The sequence below is a fragment of the Schistosoma haematobium genome, chromosome 4 (assembly GCF_000699445.3).
Source record: "Schistosoma haematobium chromosome 4, whole genome shotgun sequence".
NCBI lineage: Eukaryota > Metazoa > Platyhelminthes > Trematoda > Strigeidida > Schistosomatidae > Schistosoma > Schistosoma haematobium.
The window spans coordinates 12,706,987-12,728,157 of NC_067199.1; the positions used below are offsets into that span (position 1 = coordinate 12,706,987).

At 34.8% G+C, this 21,171-nt stretch overlaps 2 protein-coding genes across 3 annotated transcripts; both read left to right on the forward strand.

Moving 5' to 3' along the window:
* Positions 1-98: 98 nt before the first annotated feature.
* On the forward strand, positions 99-3,159 carry MS3_00010902 (uncharacterized protein; the record flags this gene model as incomplete). The annotated part of the gene is made up of 3 exons (XM_051219316.1): positions 99-158; positions 1,202-1,319; positions 3,089-3,159. 3 exons carry the CDS (start codon positions 99-101, stop codon positions 3,157-3,159), a joined length of 249 nt encoding a protein of 82 aa, XP_051066222.1.
* Positions 3,160-4,784: 1,625 nt separating this feature from the next.
* Positions 4,785-20,583, forward strand: GINS4_1 (DNA replication complex GINS protein SLD5; the record flags this gene model as incomplete). Of its 2 annotated transcripts, XM_051219314.1 has the most annotated exons (11): positions 4,785-4,800; positions 6,249-6,630; positions 9,125-9,477; positions 10,428-10,999; positions 15,602-15,745; positions 16,731-16,877; positions 17,478-17,531; positions 18,953-19,050; positions 19,134-19,222; positions 20,124-20,220; positions 20,374-20,583. In XM_051219314.1, the coding sequence occupies 11 exons, from the start codon at positions 4,785-4,787 to the stop codon at positions 20,468-20,470; spliced, it is 2,049 nt and encodes a 682-aa protein (XP_051066223.1). In that variant the 3' UTR covers positions 20,471-20,583. The 2 variants fall into 2 exon arrangements, with proteins under 2 accessions (XP_051066223.1, XP_051066224.1); XM_051219315.1 differs by lacking the exon at positions 16,731-16,877.
* Positions 20,584-21,171: the final 588 nt, after the last annotated feature.

Consider the following 21,171-nt stretch of genomic DNA (forward strand, 5'->3'; position numbering starts at 1 on the left):
TCCATGTAGCTGTACATCAAGTCTTGAGCTACCGCGGGATGGTTGATCGTAAGTTTTGCTGTATTCGTTGAGTCTCTTCAGTCAGATGTCCTGACTACATGAATTACTTATGTCGAGTACATAGTTTCCAGGGAGAAACTAATAACCATAAAAAAGAGGTACGTGCGAAATTGCTTTGATTCTATATTCTCACTAAGCCCTTTACCGATTTCTGGGAAAATTTTACTTGTTTTGGGGATGTTGCTATAAATAATTTTGGGGAAATGGTAGTAAAACCTCCAAAACGTCTTCGAAATAAGGAGACTGGACATTTAGGTCATGAATTTCTGCAAACTCAAAATTTGAAATCTTGGGGTTTCCCCAAACTTACATTAGTCTTCCCCAAAGTTTTAGGGAATTTCCCCAAATCTGGTGAAAATTTGGGGTTTTTCTTCCTTTTTCTTAAAGTTTTCTGTAGCGGTTTCCCTGAAACGGATAAAAGTCTCCCCGAAGTAAGGAGAATGGGTGCCTAAACTTTCCTGCATAGACTTGGATTTCGTGCTTATGTTTTCCTGAAGTTAGAATCCAAGTATATAAAGTTTTGCAAAAGTCTTCATATCTCAGTGTATGGAGTCTTTTGTTAAATTCAACGTGTGAAACCATATTTTCATGGTAAATATACTCATTGAACATAAGTCCTTTAAATGATGACTATCAGCATGTTAATCGTACCTATTCAAGATTTTACCTGGTGTTACCTTTTTTTAAGACTGCAGCGTCTCAAAAAATTGAAGTGGCGCCGAAATAGCTCCAAAATGGAGCTCTCTCGGCATGAGCTGTTTGTATCAATTCACGTTCTGCTCCCACTTACGTTGCAGTTGTGATGTTGGTTCGTTTATATTTAGTCGTCAGTTAGTAACAATATCTTACACGTCGGGTTCGGCAAAATGTCCTGAAGTGTGGACCACATTCGCAACCTACTTGTAGGGTGTGGCCCCTAAGTAAACCACCTCCGGCTTGGGCGCTCGGGTAGTATCCCAGCCCTCACACAAACCGGATGTTTTGTGTGGTGCGTGTATGTTTGATGTCTCCTTGTACCAATAGTTATGCAATATTTATGCATTTAAACAAATAGGACAAAAAGATTACGTAACAGTTAACGTTTTTATGGCATTTGTGTTTTGTAGGACTTATTAATACGTTTTCTTTTCGTTAAATGCAGAAAATAGATCCTAACTCAATCTCAGGTGAAATGGCAGAATTGTCTGATTATACTATAGAGGCACTTGAGTCGTTTAAACGGAAATTAACTACATACATAGAAGCTGTGGATAAAAGCTGTAAGTTGAGATGTAGCATACTAAATGCCTTTACAGTGGCCAGTGCAGCTGAAGAATCTCTAAATTTTGACTTCCACGAGAAGTTACCGTCGGGCACTTACTGAAAGTTTTTGTAGACAAGACATCTATATGTTTATGTATTAGCCTTATACTCTGTGGACTGTGTTTCACAAGACAGTATTGTACATAGTTTGTATTACTAAAGACGTAGATTAAATTCTAAATTAAAAATAAAAGTTTTCCAGTTTAAACGTCTTTTCAGTAACATTATAGCCTGTTTTTCTTAATCCTGTATTAAGTAAAAATCTAATATTTCACAATCTTGGTATGCTTATTTGTATTTTGCGAAATTGTGGTTTTTTGAACACGAGAGTCGTCTTGATATGTTGGGTGTGCTTGCTTTTCGTAATAATCCAACTGAGCCACACCGTATCTCGAGGTCTTGGGATGTTAAATGGGTCAGCTTGGGTCATTCAGTCAGTCATAATGAAAATAAAGCCTAGTCCAAATATATGTCGGTCCAAGTTTCTATGCATTGTCACCACAGCGAGATGAAGTCAGTGAAATGACTAGTGGGGTGGCAAGATTAAAGACAGTTACTGTGGTTTTATCAGTAGTTGGACTGTGATGAAAGTAAGTAACATTCTTGTGAGGAGCATTTATAGGAAACTGATTGGCCTTATTTTAGATATTTAGAGCATTGATCGAATGATGACTAAACTGCCGTCAAATGTATGCTTTGTTTTCAGTAGTTCACCGTCTCACTGAGTTGAAAATATGTTCAACCCGAGGCGAAAGCTTGGAATGAACTTTTTGCTGTTGCTTACGCATCGCTTTTTGTAAAACAAGAGTGATCATTCAGTTGAATCTACACATTTTTATTAGTATCCCTAGGCAGGGTGACCCGATCATAGAATTAAATCATTTAGTTCTATTACTGGCGGCCAATTTTTTTGCTACTCAACTTTTTAGTAATTTATCATGAGACTTATCTTAGATGATTTGTGTCATATATCAAGATTTAATCTTACACTTTTGAATCTGACTTATTTTAGATTAGTAATTCATTTCCCACTTTACTGTTCCTGGATCTAGTTATGAACAAATGTGTATTGTTCAACGCCTACAACACATTTCAACAGAGCTATATCTTGGTACCCTTACTGATGTTCACTTATGGATCAGATTTTTATGTATGTAATTATAGTTATAATCCTAATATCTGATTCATATAGATGCATCATAATTGGGATGCAGAAAGTCTAGTGCAGTCCATTAATGGGGTTATAAAAGTTTTGGTATCTTTAATGGTAAAAATGTCCAAAGAGAGTTCAGATTTGATGGTTTTAAAAAACTTGGGCATTGGGTAAATGGTATTCACCATTACTAGAAATTTGTATTTCCCACTAAGCAAAAAAATAAATTTCGTTTTTTAATCCTTTAGAAATAAAATTCTTTAGTAATAATGAGTATACAAAATCCTCTCTACCTCTTACACGTGCTTGTTTGACTACCAATAGAGTCCCAATCATAATTGCTTGGACATGTCTCGTATATAATAGCTTCCTTATAAATTATAATCTCAACAAAAAGGCTATGATGTTGTGCCCCTCAATTCTTGCCTGTTCTAATATGAACACTTCTGCACTATCGCAACATTTATGACGATTTATGTCTTCTAATCACGGAACTATTCAAGTATAATATTTGTCCTCTTTAAAATGGACTTCAAAAGAGGTTAACAAAAATGTTTTTATTTATTTGTTAAGGTGACAAAACTTGTCATTATACGCATTCTCGAGGTTTACCTTCAGGGAACACAAATACCAGCAGAGGTTAATCATAGTTTGCCCCTGAATATCAATAATGAGGAAAAGTAGACTATTATAGATGATATAATATCATCTCGTTGCGCAAATGTGGTATGGAAACTTGGGCTAACACATATCTGTACCGGGCTGTATGTTCATGATGACTGACGAATGATGCACATCATACCTGTTGAACAAGTTAGTACCTATCTGGTCTCAATGTAATGTTTTAGTATTTGAGGCCATAGGTGCTGGTTCAGTTTCAGTATGAACATTTATACTAGGATGCAAGTACATAAACTTGACAAGTCCTAGATAAAGCGAAACGTGCATTGCGAATCTCAATGCTAGTCATAATCCAAAAAGATATTTCTATTGAGATGTCGGAGAACAGATATAGGAGGTGAATTAGGGGGTTGATCACAGTGAATAATTGACATTTATGTTCACAAAACTGAAAACTATGTGGAAACGAATTAATCGGCTGTTGGTGTGGATGTTTATTTCCAGTTAAATCAAAAATAGTTATAGCGTTTCTGCTACTGATAGAATATTTAGGTGTTTTGCAATTAGTTTGCAGGTATGAACTTTGAACTGTAGGCTTGAAGATGATAAATGTTTAGAGTTCGCGAAGTAGCTATTAAGTAAGGCGAAGCTGTTCCATGTCTCATGGTAGATATAGAAGTGTCTTTGAGATAATTAGCTACAAGCGTAAAATAGACTCAAGAGTTTGATAATATTGTTGGATTCGTATGAAAGCAAATACTTAGGCCAGATACGTTATGGTAACATATGTTCTATAGTATTATTTACTGATATGTATTTCTAGTTGTATTTATCACGGAAAATCAGGTGTTTTAGCCATTAAGTCACTGTTATCTCTACAGGTGGATGCTGTTTTTGTTTCGTCATTTTCAAGGAAAATTAACATTTTATCTACTGACCACGGTAATATTCCGTAGTACTAACATAATCAGATCTGTATCATCTAAGCCTGGGTAAGATTTTGTTAATTATTTCAGATAATGAAGAAAATAGACAGTACTTAATATCAGGTGCCCGAAGTTGCATAGGGTTCATCCCTGTTATTGCTCTAGAATAGAGCATTTGTATATCTTAACATTTAAATCCTTATCAATCAGCCATAAACTCAGTTTTGAAGTTTGCTTCTTAGTTGTTAGTACTCAACTAAAAATAACAATGATCATTGTGTACCATACTGGCCTACTACGGTCTGTAATTTTTTCCCAACATTACTGATTGGGTTTTTCGATCGCCTCAAAATATCAAGGACAGTGTTGGTTATGAAAATTAGCTTTTGGTTGGGATTGTTGAGAATATTACCACTGTAATTTGAAATGGTAAAACCAAATTTTAGAATCAGTGTTTGTATCTAGCAACTAGATATGATCGACAAGACTCCGTTTTACTCAACTGATGCTTTTTCATAACTTACATTTACTAGGGATGAGCGCATAAGTTTAATCTCTAACCAGCCTATTGATATTTATCGTATCACTTCCAACTCTTAAAGGGTCTCAACAAATGCTTCTCACATATTTCATTTTATACGTTTTCTCGTAGTTGGTTGAGATTTATGATTTTTCTTTTTAGATTTCTGCATTTGTACCAGTAATAAATATTATAGTCACAGATGAAAGCAGAAGATGGTGAGTCGCTTTTTTAAGTATCACTAAAATCTTGGTATTGATTGTCTTCCCTACCTTTTATAGTTTTTTTTTCTCACCATGCTTTTGTAGTGACTTGGGACTACTCTCTTAGTGATCATGTTAATGACTGTTACAACGATTACTCTCCATTAAAAAACATCCATGAGATAACAACGTTTTATTAGACTTTGAGTCGACATGGCAACGAACGGCGAATGTGTTCATGATCTGGAATTTTTTACATTACTGAACGGATCCCATCGTTTACCAACCAAGGGACATGTATACTACACAGCTGTCCATTCTGTTCTAATTTACGGCTGCGAAACAGACTTTGAGAGCAGAATACATGTATTGGTTGCACGTTTTTTATAAGCGTTTTCGATGCATTGCTCGCGTTTTGTGAAAAAACCGAGTGGTCATTGTTGGGATTAAACTCAAGGGTATTAGGTAATGATGGAATATCGGTCGGCAAAATTTTAAATCTTCATCGATTGAGGTAGATAGAGCATGTAATACTTATCCCTAACCATGTCCTATCTTAGCATTATATGTTTACTGATGTTGAAGTGGGTTAGAGAAAGCTAGAGATGGGCACGACATTAAATCAGTCCATAAAGCCATTCACTATTGGTCTGAGCCTTTTTGGTAATTTCAGATTATGTGATTAGTGTCTACGTAATAACCACATTCAGTGGTTGGAGACCTTGAGTGATATAGCTTAAAATCATCCATAATAGTGGATATCAATTCTCTGTTTATCTTCCTCTAGGTCTTGAGTTTTAGTGTTCCTTCATATATACCCTTTTAAACCATATTCTCAATGAGTTTATAGGTATCAGTACCAAGGTTGAACTTTATAGTTTCAGATAAATTGAGCATTGGGTATAAAGTTAATAATAAGTATATTTTTGTTATATACATCTACTGAAGAAGTGGCATAGATTAAGTCACGAAACGTCAGAAATACAATTTTTCTACTCACTTGGATATAACAAAAATATATTTATTATGTTCTCAATGTTTAATCTTCATCATTATTTCCACTACATTACAATTCTTGTTATTTTCATCTCGTCATGTTAATGTGGTATGAAAACTTGGGCCAACTCAGATCTTTGCCAGGCTCTACGTTGATGATGACCAAATGACTGATTTACCATCTACTGTAAATAGTATTTTTTGACGTAAAGTTATTCAATATATGCATAAATTTAAAACGATTAGTCCTTTTGATAAATTTCGTCTTCTCATTTCATTATTGAAATATATTCATAAGCTAATATATGTTGTTTCAGCTATTATAAGATTATTACATTTCGGGATGGTGAGATCATTCAATATAACTGGTCATTTTATAGTAGTTTATCTACATTTTATGTTAAAATTAATTTTGTGTATATATTCGTCCTTTTACTTGCATTACCCTTTTAATAATTTTCTTACAGATGAAGAATTACTACTTCAATGTAGATGGCATAATTGTTGTCAATCTTTCCCCAACTATATTCGATTACATGTACATTTACTTGAATGCCACTTGAATAAATTACCTGAGATTGTCTGTCTATGGGATTCTTGCCAGAAAAAGGATATATTCCAGGAACAAAATCAGTTATTGCGTCATACACTTCTACATATATTTTTTGAAGATTGCATAGTAAATACTAATAAGCTTCTTAAAGCCCATCATAAGGCTTGGAATTTTGTATGTTGTGGAATAAGTTGTCAAAAACCTGCGTATCTTCAACGATCAACAGAAACATTCTTATGGAATACCATAATTTTGAATAGAGGTTTCGAATGTCAATGGAAAGACTGTGATTACACGTAATTTTTTCAATTTTTTCCTTCGTATTTCAATTATTTTTGTTGATTAATTGAATTAACTCATCAACTTGATAATACATACAACACTCAGAGATGATCAAATGATAATAATGTAATATATCTGTTTCAATGTACTGTACTTGATATCAATAGAAAGAAAGGGCACTTTATGAAGTTCGAAATTTTTGTCTCATTAACTAGCTATTATTTCACACTTTCGAACTTTATCGTCGAGTATGGAGAAAAAATTGTATTTTAAGGGCAAAACAATAAAGAATAGACATTCTTCTGAGTGAAAATTTAGTTCCAGTCGTTTTTTTCGGTATCCCTTTGTCTTATTTTAGTACTCTAGTCAATTTTATGTGTTAACTGCAATCTCACCAACGTAGAACTTGGGATATATGTGTGTCGGTTCAAGTTGCCATAGTACGTAAATACAGAGAGATGAACTTATTGAAATCCCATAATAGAACTGGTAACCACATCATTGGTAGTAGAACAGGTTGCGTATAGAAAATATAATTCGAGAAAAATGAATGGATTCGCCAAATAAAATGTATTTTAAGACGAAAAGTGAAAATATCTGCTTCATCGGAATCGATCCAAAGCATTGTCATTCAACATCCCCAAGCATCGGTTACAATAATTGCGTGAATCCCAACTAGGTAGTTTGCTTTTACCTATACGGTTCGATTCAACAGTTGATAATTTCATGAAGTGATACATATATAAAGGAAATATTTACTCATAATTACACTTCATTTGTTATACACCATTTGCTGGTGATGTTATTATTAGCATCCAATTCACCTTACTAAATGTTAGTTAACAGTTCGGATAATTACTCAACGTTTGTCTTATCTACACTTGAAGTGTTGCAACTCAAGTATATGAATAACTTCTAACAAACCATCTGGTACTTTAAAAGTGTAGATTTCGCTTATCTGCTCAGCATTTTATGGGGCGACTTTCTGGAATCTAGCTTGTAATTATCCTCTCCTCATTTATCTAAAGTGTATTTAGTTGCTAGAAGAGATGGTGAACACTTGAATTCGGTACTCTGCTTATGAAATAATACTTCTAAAGTTTCCAGGGTTTCACTGTATTGGGGATTGTAAATATCGGAAATAATCTGTACAACTGATTTTTATATTAACTTATTTTACATGATTTGGATTTTGCGTTTTTCTCGCCTAAATTTCCCGTATTATTAGTTTTTCCTTTTCTCTGTTTAAAAGTGCTTTTTTACCCTATTGATTTGCTTACGTTTTAGTACGTTGTTTCATCACTGTATCACGAAAGGCATTGTGGCGAGACTATAATTCATGGACCAAACAATGAAATGAAAGATACCAAGTCTTGGACTTGGACGCGAAATTCATTCGTTCACGTAGTTAAGTAGCATTGTAGGATTATAGCTGATGTCAGCTCGTGATGAGAACCCCCACTTTAATCGTTAACCTTAAATTCTAACTTTAAATCTTAATCCTAATTTATGGCCCTCTTTTGACCCTAGTAAGTAGGCGAGTCATCCCAAGGTCACTTTAGCGTCGCTCAAAGGTCATCCATAAATTATAGTCCCACCAACATTATAAATATATTTATACTTGACAGTTATACTCTGGATTATCTTTCTCGTTAGTGGAGTAAATCTGAAAAAAGTTTGACTTCTATTTCTAACTAGTAGGCAGGGAAGTAGGAGCTCAGAAATTCGTCTCGTTCATTGTAATTATACTCCTTGACTAACATCTTCAAACCCTAATTTTTCCGATTACTGCTTATACTTTTACTACCTCTATCACGATGGGATTTGAATCGACAACTGCATCTCTGTGCTAATGTGGTATGGCAACTCGAACTGATGTACGTACGTACGAAGTTCTACGTTGTTACTGACTGACTGACTGAAAGTCGTAGTTGCAAGTTTGTAGCTTATTACACAAATGTATCACTGTAATGTTATTATTAGTCCACTATATTTTATTACTACGATTATTTAACGTCTTATGGAACAAAATTAATCGTATTGAGACCCCATGTTAACTGATTTATTCGATTTCTTTCAGCTCGGTATTTCTATGTGCATATGATCCTAATGTTCATTGACTTGCCAATTTAATGGTGACCAACAGACTTTGACCTAGGGCACCTAGGTCCTACCGATAGATTTTTCAGTGAAATCATTAGACTTTATCTCATGTTATGTGATTAAAAACAATCAACATTAAAATTTGGATTTTAGGTTTCAATGTTTGTCTGCAGGTGATTGAATACTGCAGTTAGTCAGTCAGAGGATGGATCACTTATCGTAACGTCGTCTCTGCGGCACAAACTAATATATTTACAAATACATGAGAAAGCATAAAGTTTCCTGTTAGTGATTACTTGAAAGTATAAAACTGTAACCTCGACTCTTTGGATGATTAATTTCAGTTAATTAGCAGGACATTATTATCTACCTTCATTCCCCTGTTGGTTGTTGTTTATTATTTAGTACGAATTCAGCATATCTATTCATCGAGCATGTTAAGGAGCATGATTTTCCGTATGGTAATGATAACAATAATGATGATTGTGACGATGAAGATGATAATAGTAATACTAAACTAACTTGTTTATGGCAATCATTGAGTGTGGATTCATTGACCATCTCAGATCAGTCAATATGTGGTTCTATAAGCGGATGTCGTTCACATTTTCATCGTCATGTACGTCGTCATACTGGATTACCACGTTACATCTGTTCTAAATGTTATGTGTGTTTTGCAGAATTTATCAATTTTAAGGAGCATTTTACATGGAGTTTAGTTAAAGATTGTCAGAATGTGGTCAAATTTAATGGAACAGGTATTTTCTTTTTACCACTAAACATTTCTTTTATTATGTTAAACTTTAATGTTTAAGTATTAATTAATGTTTTGTCTCCACAATATTATCTTTCATCAAACCAGCCAATGTATTTGGATATTTGTGAGAACGAAATTTGATTAAATATATACATAAGTCTTAGATAATTGTCGATCAGAATACTAGTTGAACGAAATATTCGTTTTCAATCAGTCTCTCATCAAGGCTCTACTCCAATATCTAGGTTTTACAATTACATATAGAGTCATTATCAAATAAATAGTGATAAGTTTATTAAACAACATGGTAATCGGTTAGAAATAAAATGATTGCAAAATTTCAATTAAAACTAAGGTGAAATTTCATAATCACTTAATTATCACAACTAGTTATATAAGTAGTTGAACTTTGATGTAAATAGAAATGTTTTATGTTATCTGTCAGATTAATAAAGAGCTTAATTAATAAAAGAAAATGCACTGAAAATTAGGAAATTATGATTCATAAACACATTGCGTAAGATTACATCAAAATGTCCCAAAAATTTTAAGTAATTTTATGAAAGGCAATAGTAACTAAGTAGAAGAAATCCAGAGTAAATTAAGAGACTGTACAAACTTTCTCTGTATACAGAGATTAGATTTATTGATATTTACTCTTATGGCTTTTGCCGCGTATTACGATCCGGATTCTAAAAGCATAGTCGGTTTGCCAAGCTACAAGAGAATAACATTAAGAAACTCTGTTTCAACACATCTAGTTTATACCATATCAATGTAAATTCAGCTTTTAAAGCAATCCATAAGATTTCATCGAACCGCTGTTCTCTAGTATACCGACTGAAATGAATAACGCAAATAATTTGACTTCATAACAGAAACTCAAAGACCTAGTAATGATTTATTCATGGGAAGCAAATCAATAGCATATATATATATTTCCTGTTTCAGATGAAAATAGTACCAATTGCCCAATATTATTGAAGTTAATGGATGAATCTTCGCCTTTTCCAAAACATCTTGAAGGTACAACTATATTTCAATGCCCAACGTGTATAAAAGTCTTTATTACTAAGGAAGGTTGGACTTCTCATATACGTGAATGCTCAAATTCATTGAACAAAGAGACTGCTGTTAACACTAAGAAATTGGATTGTATTTCACTTTCCCGTAAACATGTTTCTAAACCATATTTTAAAATAGCTTCGATTAATAAATTATCAGAAGAAAACTATGAATTTTATTGTCAAGTTCAAGGTTGTTCTTATAAATCTACAAAATTATCCGCTTATCGTGCTCATTATAGACGTTATCATCTAAGTAGTAACCCTGATGGTTTATGGTATTCTTGTCATCTTTGTTCATCTTATCAAGCGCGTAAACCATTTACAATTACACATCATTTAAAATCTGTGCATTCATTGAAACCGCCTGATGGACGTTCACGTTTCACATATTCTTTTGATGAGTGTAGTCAAACTTATCAGTTAGCTGGAAAACCACCAGCTCCATGTACTGTTCAAGTAATACGAAAATTGGCACCGAAAATTGTTGTGAAATAGTAAGAAAGAGACAACAATCTAAAACAATTAACTTTACTAGTATGATTATCTTTTTTTACTTCTATTTTGTACAAAATGATAATTAAATAAAACATGATACTTTGTCAGTACAACTAATTTTTTCATCATAGGAGGTTTGTGGCAATTGTTGAATTTCAAAGTGTATCATAAACTGATCTTAGACAACCGTTGAAAACCATGAAGCACCGGATAGCTATTTCGTCCAATCGTGCGTTCTCATGGTCCCATAGGGGGTCAAACCCAGGACCTTCAGGTATCATGACTAGTACTTAATCTTCAAACCACTGGGCCAAGAATCAATGATGTCTATGTCTAACTTCAATTAATAAAAATTTCCATACTAGATAAAAGCAGCTATTCAGTGCTTACTGGTTTTCATTAGCTGTTCAACTGAGAGCAATCTATGACTTGAATATTCTTTTTTTTAATTGTCTATTTACTGATAAGCATTGTCGGTACGTCAATAGGTTTCATCTTTCTGTTTCTTTGATAGTTGTTATGCTAGTACATAGTATGATTACCATTAAAGGGACTAACTAACACTGGTACAGATATGCATATCCATCTCTGTCTGTCTGATGAATACAAAATAAAAACCTATTTGGTTACTGAAGAGAAAGTAAAGATAATTCATTGGAGAAAATTCTCTTTTCGATGACATCCTTTATTGTGGCTGTAAAAATACATTTATAATCGTTTAACAAATAAATCAGTTTATTGCTTTTACTTACGTCTGTTGCTCCTCGTGAAGGAGCATAGGCCGCTCACCAGCATTCTCCATCCAACCCTGTCCTGGGCAATCCTTTCCAGCTCTTTCCAGTTGTTGTTTATCCTTTTCATATCTGCTTCTAGTTACCGACGTAATGTGTTCTTTGGCCTTCCTCTTTTCCTCCTTCCTTCAGGATTCCAAGTTAGGGCTTGCCTCGTGATGCAGGTTGATGATTTGCGTAATGTATGTCATCCATTTCCATCGTCTTTTCCTAATTTCCTCTTCAGCTGGAAGCTGGTCTGTTCTCTTCCACAGAAGGCTGTTGCTGATGGTATCCGGCCAATGGATGCTGAGTATCTTGCGTAGAAAAATATTTATAAATACTTGTACCTTCTTGATTATGGTTGTAGTAGTTCCCCAGGTTTCGGCTCCATACAGTAGAACTGCCTTGACGTTCGTATTGAAGATTCTGACTTGGATATTGCTTGAAAGTCGTTTTGAGTTCCATATGTTCTTCAATTGTAGGAATGCGGCCCTTGCTTTACCAATCCTCACCTTTACGTCTGCATCTGAACCTCCTTGTTCATCGCTGATGCTTCCCAGGTATGTGAAAGATTCTACATCTTCCAGAGTTTCTCGATCAAGAGTGATTGGATTGCTGTTCTCTGTGTTGTATTTGAGGATCTTGCTTTTCTGTTGTGTATGTTGAGGCCTACTGATGCAGAGACTGCTGCTACACTGGCTGTCTTTATCTGCATTTTTTCGTGTGTATTGGATACGAGGGCTAGGTCATCTGCAAAGTCCAAATCGTCCAGTTGATTCTGAGCTGTCCATTGTATTCCGTGTTTTCCCTCAGATGTCGAGGTCTTCATAATCCAGTCGACCACCAGAAGAAAGAGGACGGGAGAGAGTAGACAGCCTTTTCTGACTCCGGTTCTTACTTGGAATGCATCTGTCAGCTGTCCTCCATGCACGACCTTGCACTGTATTCCGTCGTATGAGTTCTGGATAATATTGACAATCTTCTCAGGAACTCCGTAGTGTCGAAGAAGTTTCCATAACGTTCTCCTATCTACACTGTCGAATGCCTTTTCATAATCAGTGAAGTTGATGTACAGTGACGAGTTCCACTCAATTGATTGTTCAACGATGATCCGTAGTGTCGCAATTCGGTCTGTACACGACCAATCTTTACGGAATCCAGCTGGTTGACCTCGAAGTGCAGCGTCTACTGCGTCTTTCATCCGGTTTAGCAACACTCTGTTAAAGACTTTCCCTGGTACTGACAGTAGTGTAGTGCCTCTGTAGTTTTCACATTTGCTCAGATCTCCTTTCTTTGGAATCTTGACGAGGTGTCCTTCTTTCCAGTCCATCGGCACTTGTTCCTCCTCCCAAATCTTTTTGAATAGAAGATAAAGCATGCTTGTGGTTGCTTCGATGTCTGACTTCAGTGTTTCAGCTGGTATGTTGTTGGGTCCTGCTGCTTTCCCGCTCTTGATTTGTTTGATGGCCATTCCGGTTTCTTCCGTCGTTGGTGGATTGACATCTATAGGAATATCTGTGTGTGCTGCTTCGATGTCCGGTGGATTCATTGAAGCCGGCCGGCCTATTTGGGAGTTCCTCGAAGTACTCTACCCATCTGTTCCGCTGTTGTTGAATTTCAGTGATTGGCCTGCCTTCTTTGTCTTTGACCGGTCTCTCTGGTTTACTATATTTCCCTATTAATTTCTTCGTTGTATCGTAAAGCTGTTTCATGTTTCCTTCTCTTGCAGCTTTTTCCACCGTCGTTGCTAGTTCTTCCACGTATTTCTGCTTATCGGCTCTAATACTCTTTTTCACTTGCTTGTTTGCTTCAGCGTATTCAGCTTGTGCCTTGACTTTCTCTTTTGTTGTTCGGCTGTTGTTAATTGTTGTCTTCTTGATCTTCTTTTCTTGAATCCTACCTTGGGTTTCGATGGAGATTCATTCATTATGGTGATTCTTCTTGCGGCCTGGAACCTACTGATATGTTGAAGTTAGTGCTTCTTCGATCCCTTTCCAATTGTCCCCTATGGCAGTTTCTTCTTCTTTCAGTAGATCCTGTAAGGCTTGGAACCTGTTGTTGAGAGCTATCTTGAATTCGTTGAATTTGTCAGTATCTCGTAGGAAGTCTTAATTGAACCTTTGTAATGCTGTTTCCCCAGTTGTCTAGTGTTTTTTTAGCCTCAGTTTCACCTTAACAACCACCAAGTGGTGATCTGAAGCTATGTCAGCTCCTCTCCTGGTTCTTACATCTTCCATTGTTCTTCGGAACTTTTTATTGATGCAAATATGATCTATCTGGTTCTCTTTAGTGTGGTCCGGTGAGATCCATGTAGCTTTGTGTATACGCTTGTGTGGAAATATTGTGCCTCCTATGACCAATTTGTTGAATGCACATAGATTTGCAAATCTTTCTCCATTTTCATTTTTCTCACCCAGTCAATCCATGTCGTCCCATGATATCTTCATATCCGGTGTTGTCTATTCCAACTTCGGCATTTAGATCTCCCATCAGAATGGTGAGGTCGTTTCTTGGGCACTTCTCTATGATTGACAGCAGCCGCTCGTAGAATTGATCTTTAATGTCGTCGTTGCTATGATTGGTGGATGCATAACATTGGATAATATTCATTAAGATCCCCTCCTTCTTTGTTTTGAATGATGCTTTGATGATTCTGGATCCGTGAGATTCCCATCCTACTAGTGCATTTCGTGCTACTTTGGACAGCATTAGAGCAACTCCCTGAGTCTGTGGAGCATTTCCCTCTTCATGACCGGAGTATAGTAGCATCTCTCCCGTATTAAGCCTTCGCTGTCCAGCTTGGGTCCAATGGGTTTCGCTGATTCCAAGTACTGCCAAGTTGTATCTCCTCACTTCCTTTGCTATTTGACTAGTCTTCCCGGTCTCCCAAATTGTTCGGACGTTCCATGTACCTATAAAAATTGTTGCTCTGGTTGTTAGAAGGGGCATCGGTCTCGTAGCTTCCGAAGGAACTCGGCTTTCACCATGAAGCGTCATAATTCTTTTAAATGAAGACCTTCTAACTCTCAGGGCAGAGTTTAAATGGTTTGAATTATTTTTTCTGGTAAGCGTTTTTTAGCGAGTTAGTTTTCTACGGAATGGGGTCGCTAACCCCATGCCCAACCCTCTTTTAATCCGGGTTGGGACCGGCAGTAACTCTGGAAGAGCTACAGGCGGAATTAAATTAGTTTATAGTATGATAAAAAGAGTTTACGACATAAGGCGTTTAAGGGTTTCAAGTATCACGAATGAGGTGTTTAATGATCTTGACTTTAAAGAAACATAGCGTGGTGAAAATAATCTAGATATCACTATTCATTCGGTAAACATAAGGACGAACTAAAGAAAGTGTGTGTTTATAACAAAGTCTGACTAGTTATAATTACCTGTGCCGGCAACTGAAATTAGACATGAAAAGGATAAATAGCAACTGGAAAGGGTTACCCGGGACAGAGCTCGGTGGAAAATGCTGGTGGACGGCCTATGCTCCTTCACGAGGGGTAACAGGCGTGAGTAAGTTATAAATATATCGTTCAAAACAATAAACATTATCACAAACAAATCATTCGAATAAATAAGAGGTGAATTCCATTCAAAGAATATCTTTCTTGATAAAAACGTAATATCGGTTGGTTATGATCATCAGCAGTTTGATTCCTGCATATATCTGTACATATGTGTAACACTATCTACTTGGTTCTTTGAATGTTACTGATCTATTATTATAGATATTCTAATCCTTCGATTGCTTTAAAAATCATTTTTACCCATTAATTTCACATAATTTCAGGCTCTCTATAGTAATAATAATAATATAGGTGCCACTGGTCCTCTAGCACCGGATCTCGATGAAATTATTGGCGATTCAGATGAGGAAAATCACTCTGATGAAGAGTTGCTTACATCTGCTGAATTACTGAAACGTTTTTATAAGGTCCGTTTTATGCGTTTTAACTTGGTGTTCTGCCTAAGTAAGAGTTGACATACTTTTTGATTTTGCATAGTTTTATTTTACATGATCTAATTTAGTAACCTATTAAGCAGTAAAGAAGTAGTGCCACTTTACGCATTATATTAGCAGACAATGTCGTAGAAAGTGCTCCAGACATCTGTGACGTACTTGTAGCATCATACCATCGTTCTCACTTGACTCCAATTTTAAGAGTGATTCATTACGTTTCAAGCATATTTATGATAATCCATCTTCGGTGTAAATATTCAAGTTTTCAAAAGAATATGACTCACTAAAAATATGCATGCTACTAGATTACTATGTCCCAGCAAACTTCTTCCCGATAGTCTTCAACTCCATTTGACTTAAAAACCATGATGTCCTGGATGTGATGTGTTTTATTGTCTTTAGGCTATTGGCATATCTCTCGAGGACTTTATATTTCGTTTTTGTCTTCCGTCATTTGGATGGTTGAATTACAAAGCTACAATTAATTTCGTTAAGATTATTCGGTCTCTGCTCAAATAGAAGCTGACTTCTAAAGAGTCTCAGATAGTTCTGTCCTGAAAATTTTGTTTACTATTGATTGTCTGTTTAAAGTAGACACTAACAAGTGAAGCGTTGGCTTATTGTTTAGGGCACTCGATTTTCAGACATTAAGTTCCTGATTCGAAATCGGCTCTACCTACCTCGGTTCACGTAACCAAGCTGTATCATTAGCCCTCACACCTATTGTGATTCATACCCAAGTACATGGTAAATAAATTAGACGCTAATAATGTTGTCCAGAACAATAACCAAAGCTGTGTAGCTAAATCATCCAGCTCAGGGAACACAACACCACTAAAAGCAACTATTCGTACTCGCCACACTTTATTATCTCAAAAAAGGAGTTTGTTTTTTTCCTTAGAAATCATCCAGTTTTTTATGTTTTAATTTTCGCATTTTATTTAACGCATCACAACAGATATGGCAAAATGAAAAACTTGCTCCTGTACTATTAACTGCACATTCTGACCTGTTAGGTCTTATTCAAGCTGAAGTGAATCAGTTAGAAGCTGAAGCTAAAGCCTTACCAGCTGGTGATTTGAAAGCTCAAATTAAACGAATTCAAGTAAGCAGCGAATGGATAATTTATGAAGAAAGAGTAAAGTCATTAGTGATAAGTTACGTCATTTAGGCTAACACATAGAGTAAATTACGTTACAATAACAGTACATGGGAATAAGTTATTTTCTTGTATATAGGAAAAAAAAAGAATGTGGTGAATACAAATAAAGATTGTTGACCAGAGTAAAGTTTAAAATAATAAGATAGACGTATCGAATTACTTCAATCGATTTTCAGTCACATTGCATAGTATTGGACCACAGATTTTGGCTGTCTGAAAAACACTACCCAGAACGCTTAGAATTTTCTTAAGTGGTATCTGTAGTATAATAATATGACTTCTTGCACGTCCTCATATTATTTCTACTTTGATCATCATGACAATGAAATTGATGTTAGTGGGGTCTGGGATGTAGCATACTATTCAGTTGCTATAAATTACCAAAATCATGGACTATTTCACTTTTTATTTAACCTAAACATTATTCATTCGATTCCTTTGTTCTCGTACAGTATTTCACTACTGATTAGTGAATATGATAGCAGTATTAGTAGACAATCTTGTATTACCCTCCCTCTTTCTCATTTTTTTTCTTGGTAACAGGTTGAAAGAATCCGATTTATCATGGTTGATTACATGCGTATTCGAATGAAAAAGGTAACATGGAAAGTGATTCCGTGTTTGATTATTTTAAAAAGTCATTTGTTGTAATGATTAGTCTTTATAAAATGATGTCATATTGATAAAGTTTGTCATGTTTCCATGGTTGTCTCTGGTCATGTGTATACAGTATAGCTAGAAAAATTCTAAAGTTTTATCACCCCATTTTATAGTTCAAATTCTAATGTTCTCATGTTAGTAGTCTGTCGTGAACGGAAATTCTGTATTCCTAACAATATTCTCTTATTATTGTGTTCGTTGGTATAAATGCGTTTGAATTATCTTGCTAGTGAAACAATGTCATATATTGGACACGTATAATTTATATGGTAACGTTCAATTCTTGGAATTCTAATGTGTTATAACCTAAGTTTTACACTTTATTGGTTTAATCAGTCATTCATAAGCAACATAGAATCTCATGTATGTATTCATCAGGTCAAGTTGCCAGATTATGTCAGCATATCAAGATAAGATTATCAAGACAAACACTATAATAGAAGTAATATTATACGTAAAAGTTAATTCGCTGAATATAATGCAAAAGATAATTTTAAAGCTCAAAATCTGCGAGAAGACAAAGTGAATATGTCTGGGCTATTGCGACCGATTCTAAGCCATATTATCCAACGTCTCCAAACATTGATTACGATAATCGCATGAACCTCAACATTAAATTCTTCATGTACTATACAGTAATTAATCAAATATGCCACGTAAATTATATGGATTTTATCAACAAAACAAGTAAATATGAAATGTCTTGTAGGTCACAATCTAAATCATTTCATACACTTGATATATCTGTGCATTCCTTCAAAGATCTATTTAATCTTACTAATTATAAATTCGATTGACACAACACAATATTATCTTTTTGAAATGGAAATCAATTTAGCCTTCTATATATCAGTTAAACCATATTACTTCCATCTTAAATTCTTTCCAAACACGTTTTTGTGATTTATTCTCCATTTTCCTTAGAGTTGATATGTATGTAGACATTTGTTGATGCATAAAATGTCTGCGAAGAAACTCACTTATCATATACAGATTTGTGAAATCAATTGTGAATGATAGTTTATGACTTATCGAATCTTTAAAAATAAAAGACATATCTCAGACTAGTACACACTACCTAGTGACTGGAAGTCAATCACTCAATGCAATGAATTATATCTTGATTATCATAAATTATGTACAAAGTAGTAAGACGCAAAAGGGGATTTTTTTTGAAGTATGAACAGTATTTGCTTTATGATATGTTATTAGCTTATAACAAAGCGAATTTTCAATAATCATATTATAATCGTATCATATTATATGCAACCATTGAACAAGAAAACCTTTCAACATGCTTTTGAACTTGTTATTCAGTGTTTATTTCTGTTTATTCTTATATTACTTCTATTTAATAGATTGAACGATTTGCTGAACATATTTTAGCTGAAGAACGTTCACGTAATTCAAATGAATTACCACATTTGACAGTGGAAGAATATCTTTTTGCAAAATCGTAAATTTTCAGTGGTTTTCTGTTGTTTTTTTTTAATTATTATCAGAATGAAAGAATCAGTTAACTAATTATCATTATTTTAGATATTCAAATAGTATTCGAGAATATTTGAAAACTACAATTATTAATCGTTTACCAGCTAATATGCAGTCTATTAAAGACGAAGAGTTAAGTAAGTTTATAGTACTTTTTACGAATCACTATGCCGTTGTAACTTGGTACTATATCTTACAATTGATACCGCAAAATTTTGTAAATAAATAATCAGAGTTATTGTCTTAAATACTGATAGTATTTCAAAAATATATATGGCCTAACCACACCTACTGGGAGAGCTTACTAATTCTGTAGGCTCTTTACCTTCATCTCACTTCAAAGCTAAGTAGTGAGCATTTTTGCAGGCGATATTTGTAGCATCGGTTTTTCCTCATACGCTATATTTATTGTTGCTTATGTATTGACAAGATATCGGCTCTAATAAGTAAAGCTTATATTTTACTGGTTCCGGAACTTTGAACTTGAAACTATCGCCTTTTTGCACTAAAGTTCTCCAGCCTTTATCGTAGTTATGTTAGCTGCATAGTATTCCTAACCATTATATTCCGTGGTTGGTATAAACACTCTGTATGACAATCACAACCAGTTACCTAAATGAAAAAAAATCAAATCAAAAGCTTCAATCGAAATTATGTATTTCCTTCAGAAAATTAAACTGAATTTTCAAACAATCCCCCATGGCTCTTTCGTCAGAATGTCAATCCAGATCTTGGACAAAAGTGTACACATGTCAGCATCTTTCACTTATCTTCTGGTTAATATCTGAGTGGCTTAGTGTTCTACTTACCGCTTCATATCTTGTGCAAATCAATGCCCCCAGTATTTCACAGTAAGCTTATCACTAGTAATATTTAACAACGGTACTTAAATGTGTTTATTTGTCAATGTACAGCAGTTGTATAACTCTTCTGGTTAGCTTTATTTAAATTCCTTAATGTGTCATTGTTTGAAATATATGTTTGTTGTTGTAATTTAATTGTCAACTAAAATACATTCACTCTATTATTTTTTTTAAGCTTTTCATCCAAACCCAAACAGTTATGTATTTTGTCAGTCACTGAAGAAAATTGATTTTATAGAAGTATTCGATCATAGTTCAGATGGAACTCAAACGTAAGTTGTATTCCAAATTATCCAGTTTTTAAAAATATTTAGGAGTTAAAATTTGACCGATATCAGCTTAGTTTTTTATGGTGCTAAATCGGCGACTAAAGACATCGATTTCAAACAATGTTTGTTAAGTTAGTGTTTTCCTCTTGTTTACAGTGCGGTATCACTTACCTTGGAACCTGGCGCTCAACATCTCCTACCATACAGTTGCATTCGGCCGTATGTAGAAGGTGGCGATGTTATTTTAATCTAATATTAAACTGGATTGAGTTCTCACAATTAGATTCTATTTTTCTAGCAACCGTTTTTGTTTGATGTGTTTGTGTTTAAATTGTTTTTTGTACCAAAATATACTATAATTTATGCAATGCAGTTTCTTATGTTCTCTTAGAACGGGAAATATCAAGGATAATTTGGTCATTGATGACATATATCCGAATACAGCTGATGAAGATTGAAATTGTTCCCTAAAGTTCTTTACATAATCTGTGGAAAGGATTCATCGTTTTCATAACTGGTAGTAGGTAAACTGTATAGAATGGTTGTGTTACTAGACAGTTATAAAGCGCTCTTCCAGGTCGTATTAATGTCCATTTTTAAATATGACATACAGTGAAGTAGTTGACAATTCTCCTTAAAGTAATAGGATAAGGACTATACTATCAGGAGCCTAGTATTGGTTATCAATAATGCCTTTATAGGATAAAGAATCAGGTATTGTGCATACAGTATAGTGCTGAATAGCCTAACAATAAACAAGCTCAGTACATATAGGTGAGGTCACCCCTAAGAGCCATGTTACAGCCGAGAGTGAGAAAATTGTGGTCTTCCTCCGAGTGCTTTCATATGACCGCATGTTTAAAGAGAAGTTCTACCAACTGTTCTTATGGCGGTGTCAGCTATGGCGATGAGGTGATGAAAGACGGACGACTAGCATTCGTACTGGGTTTCTGT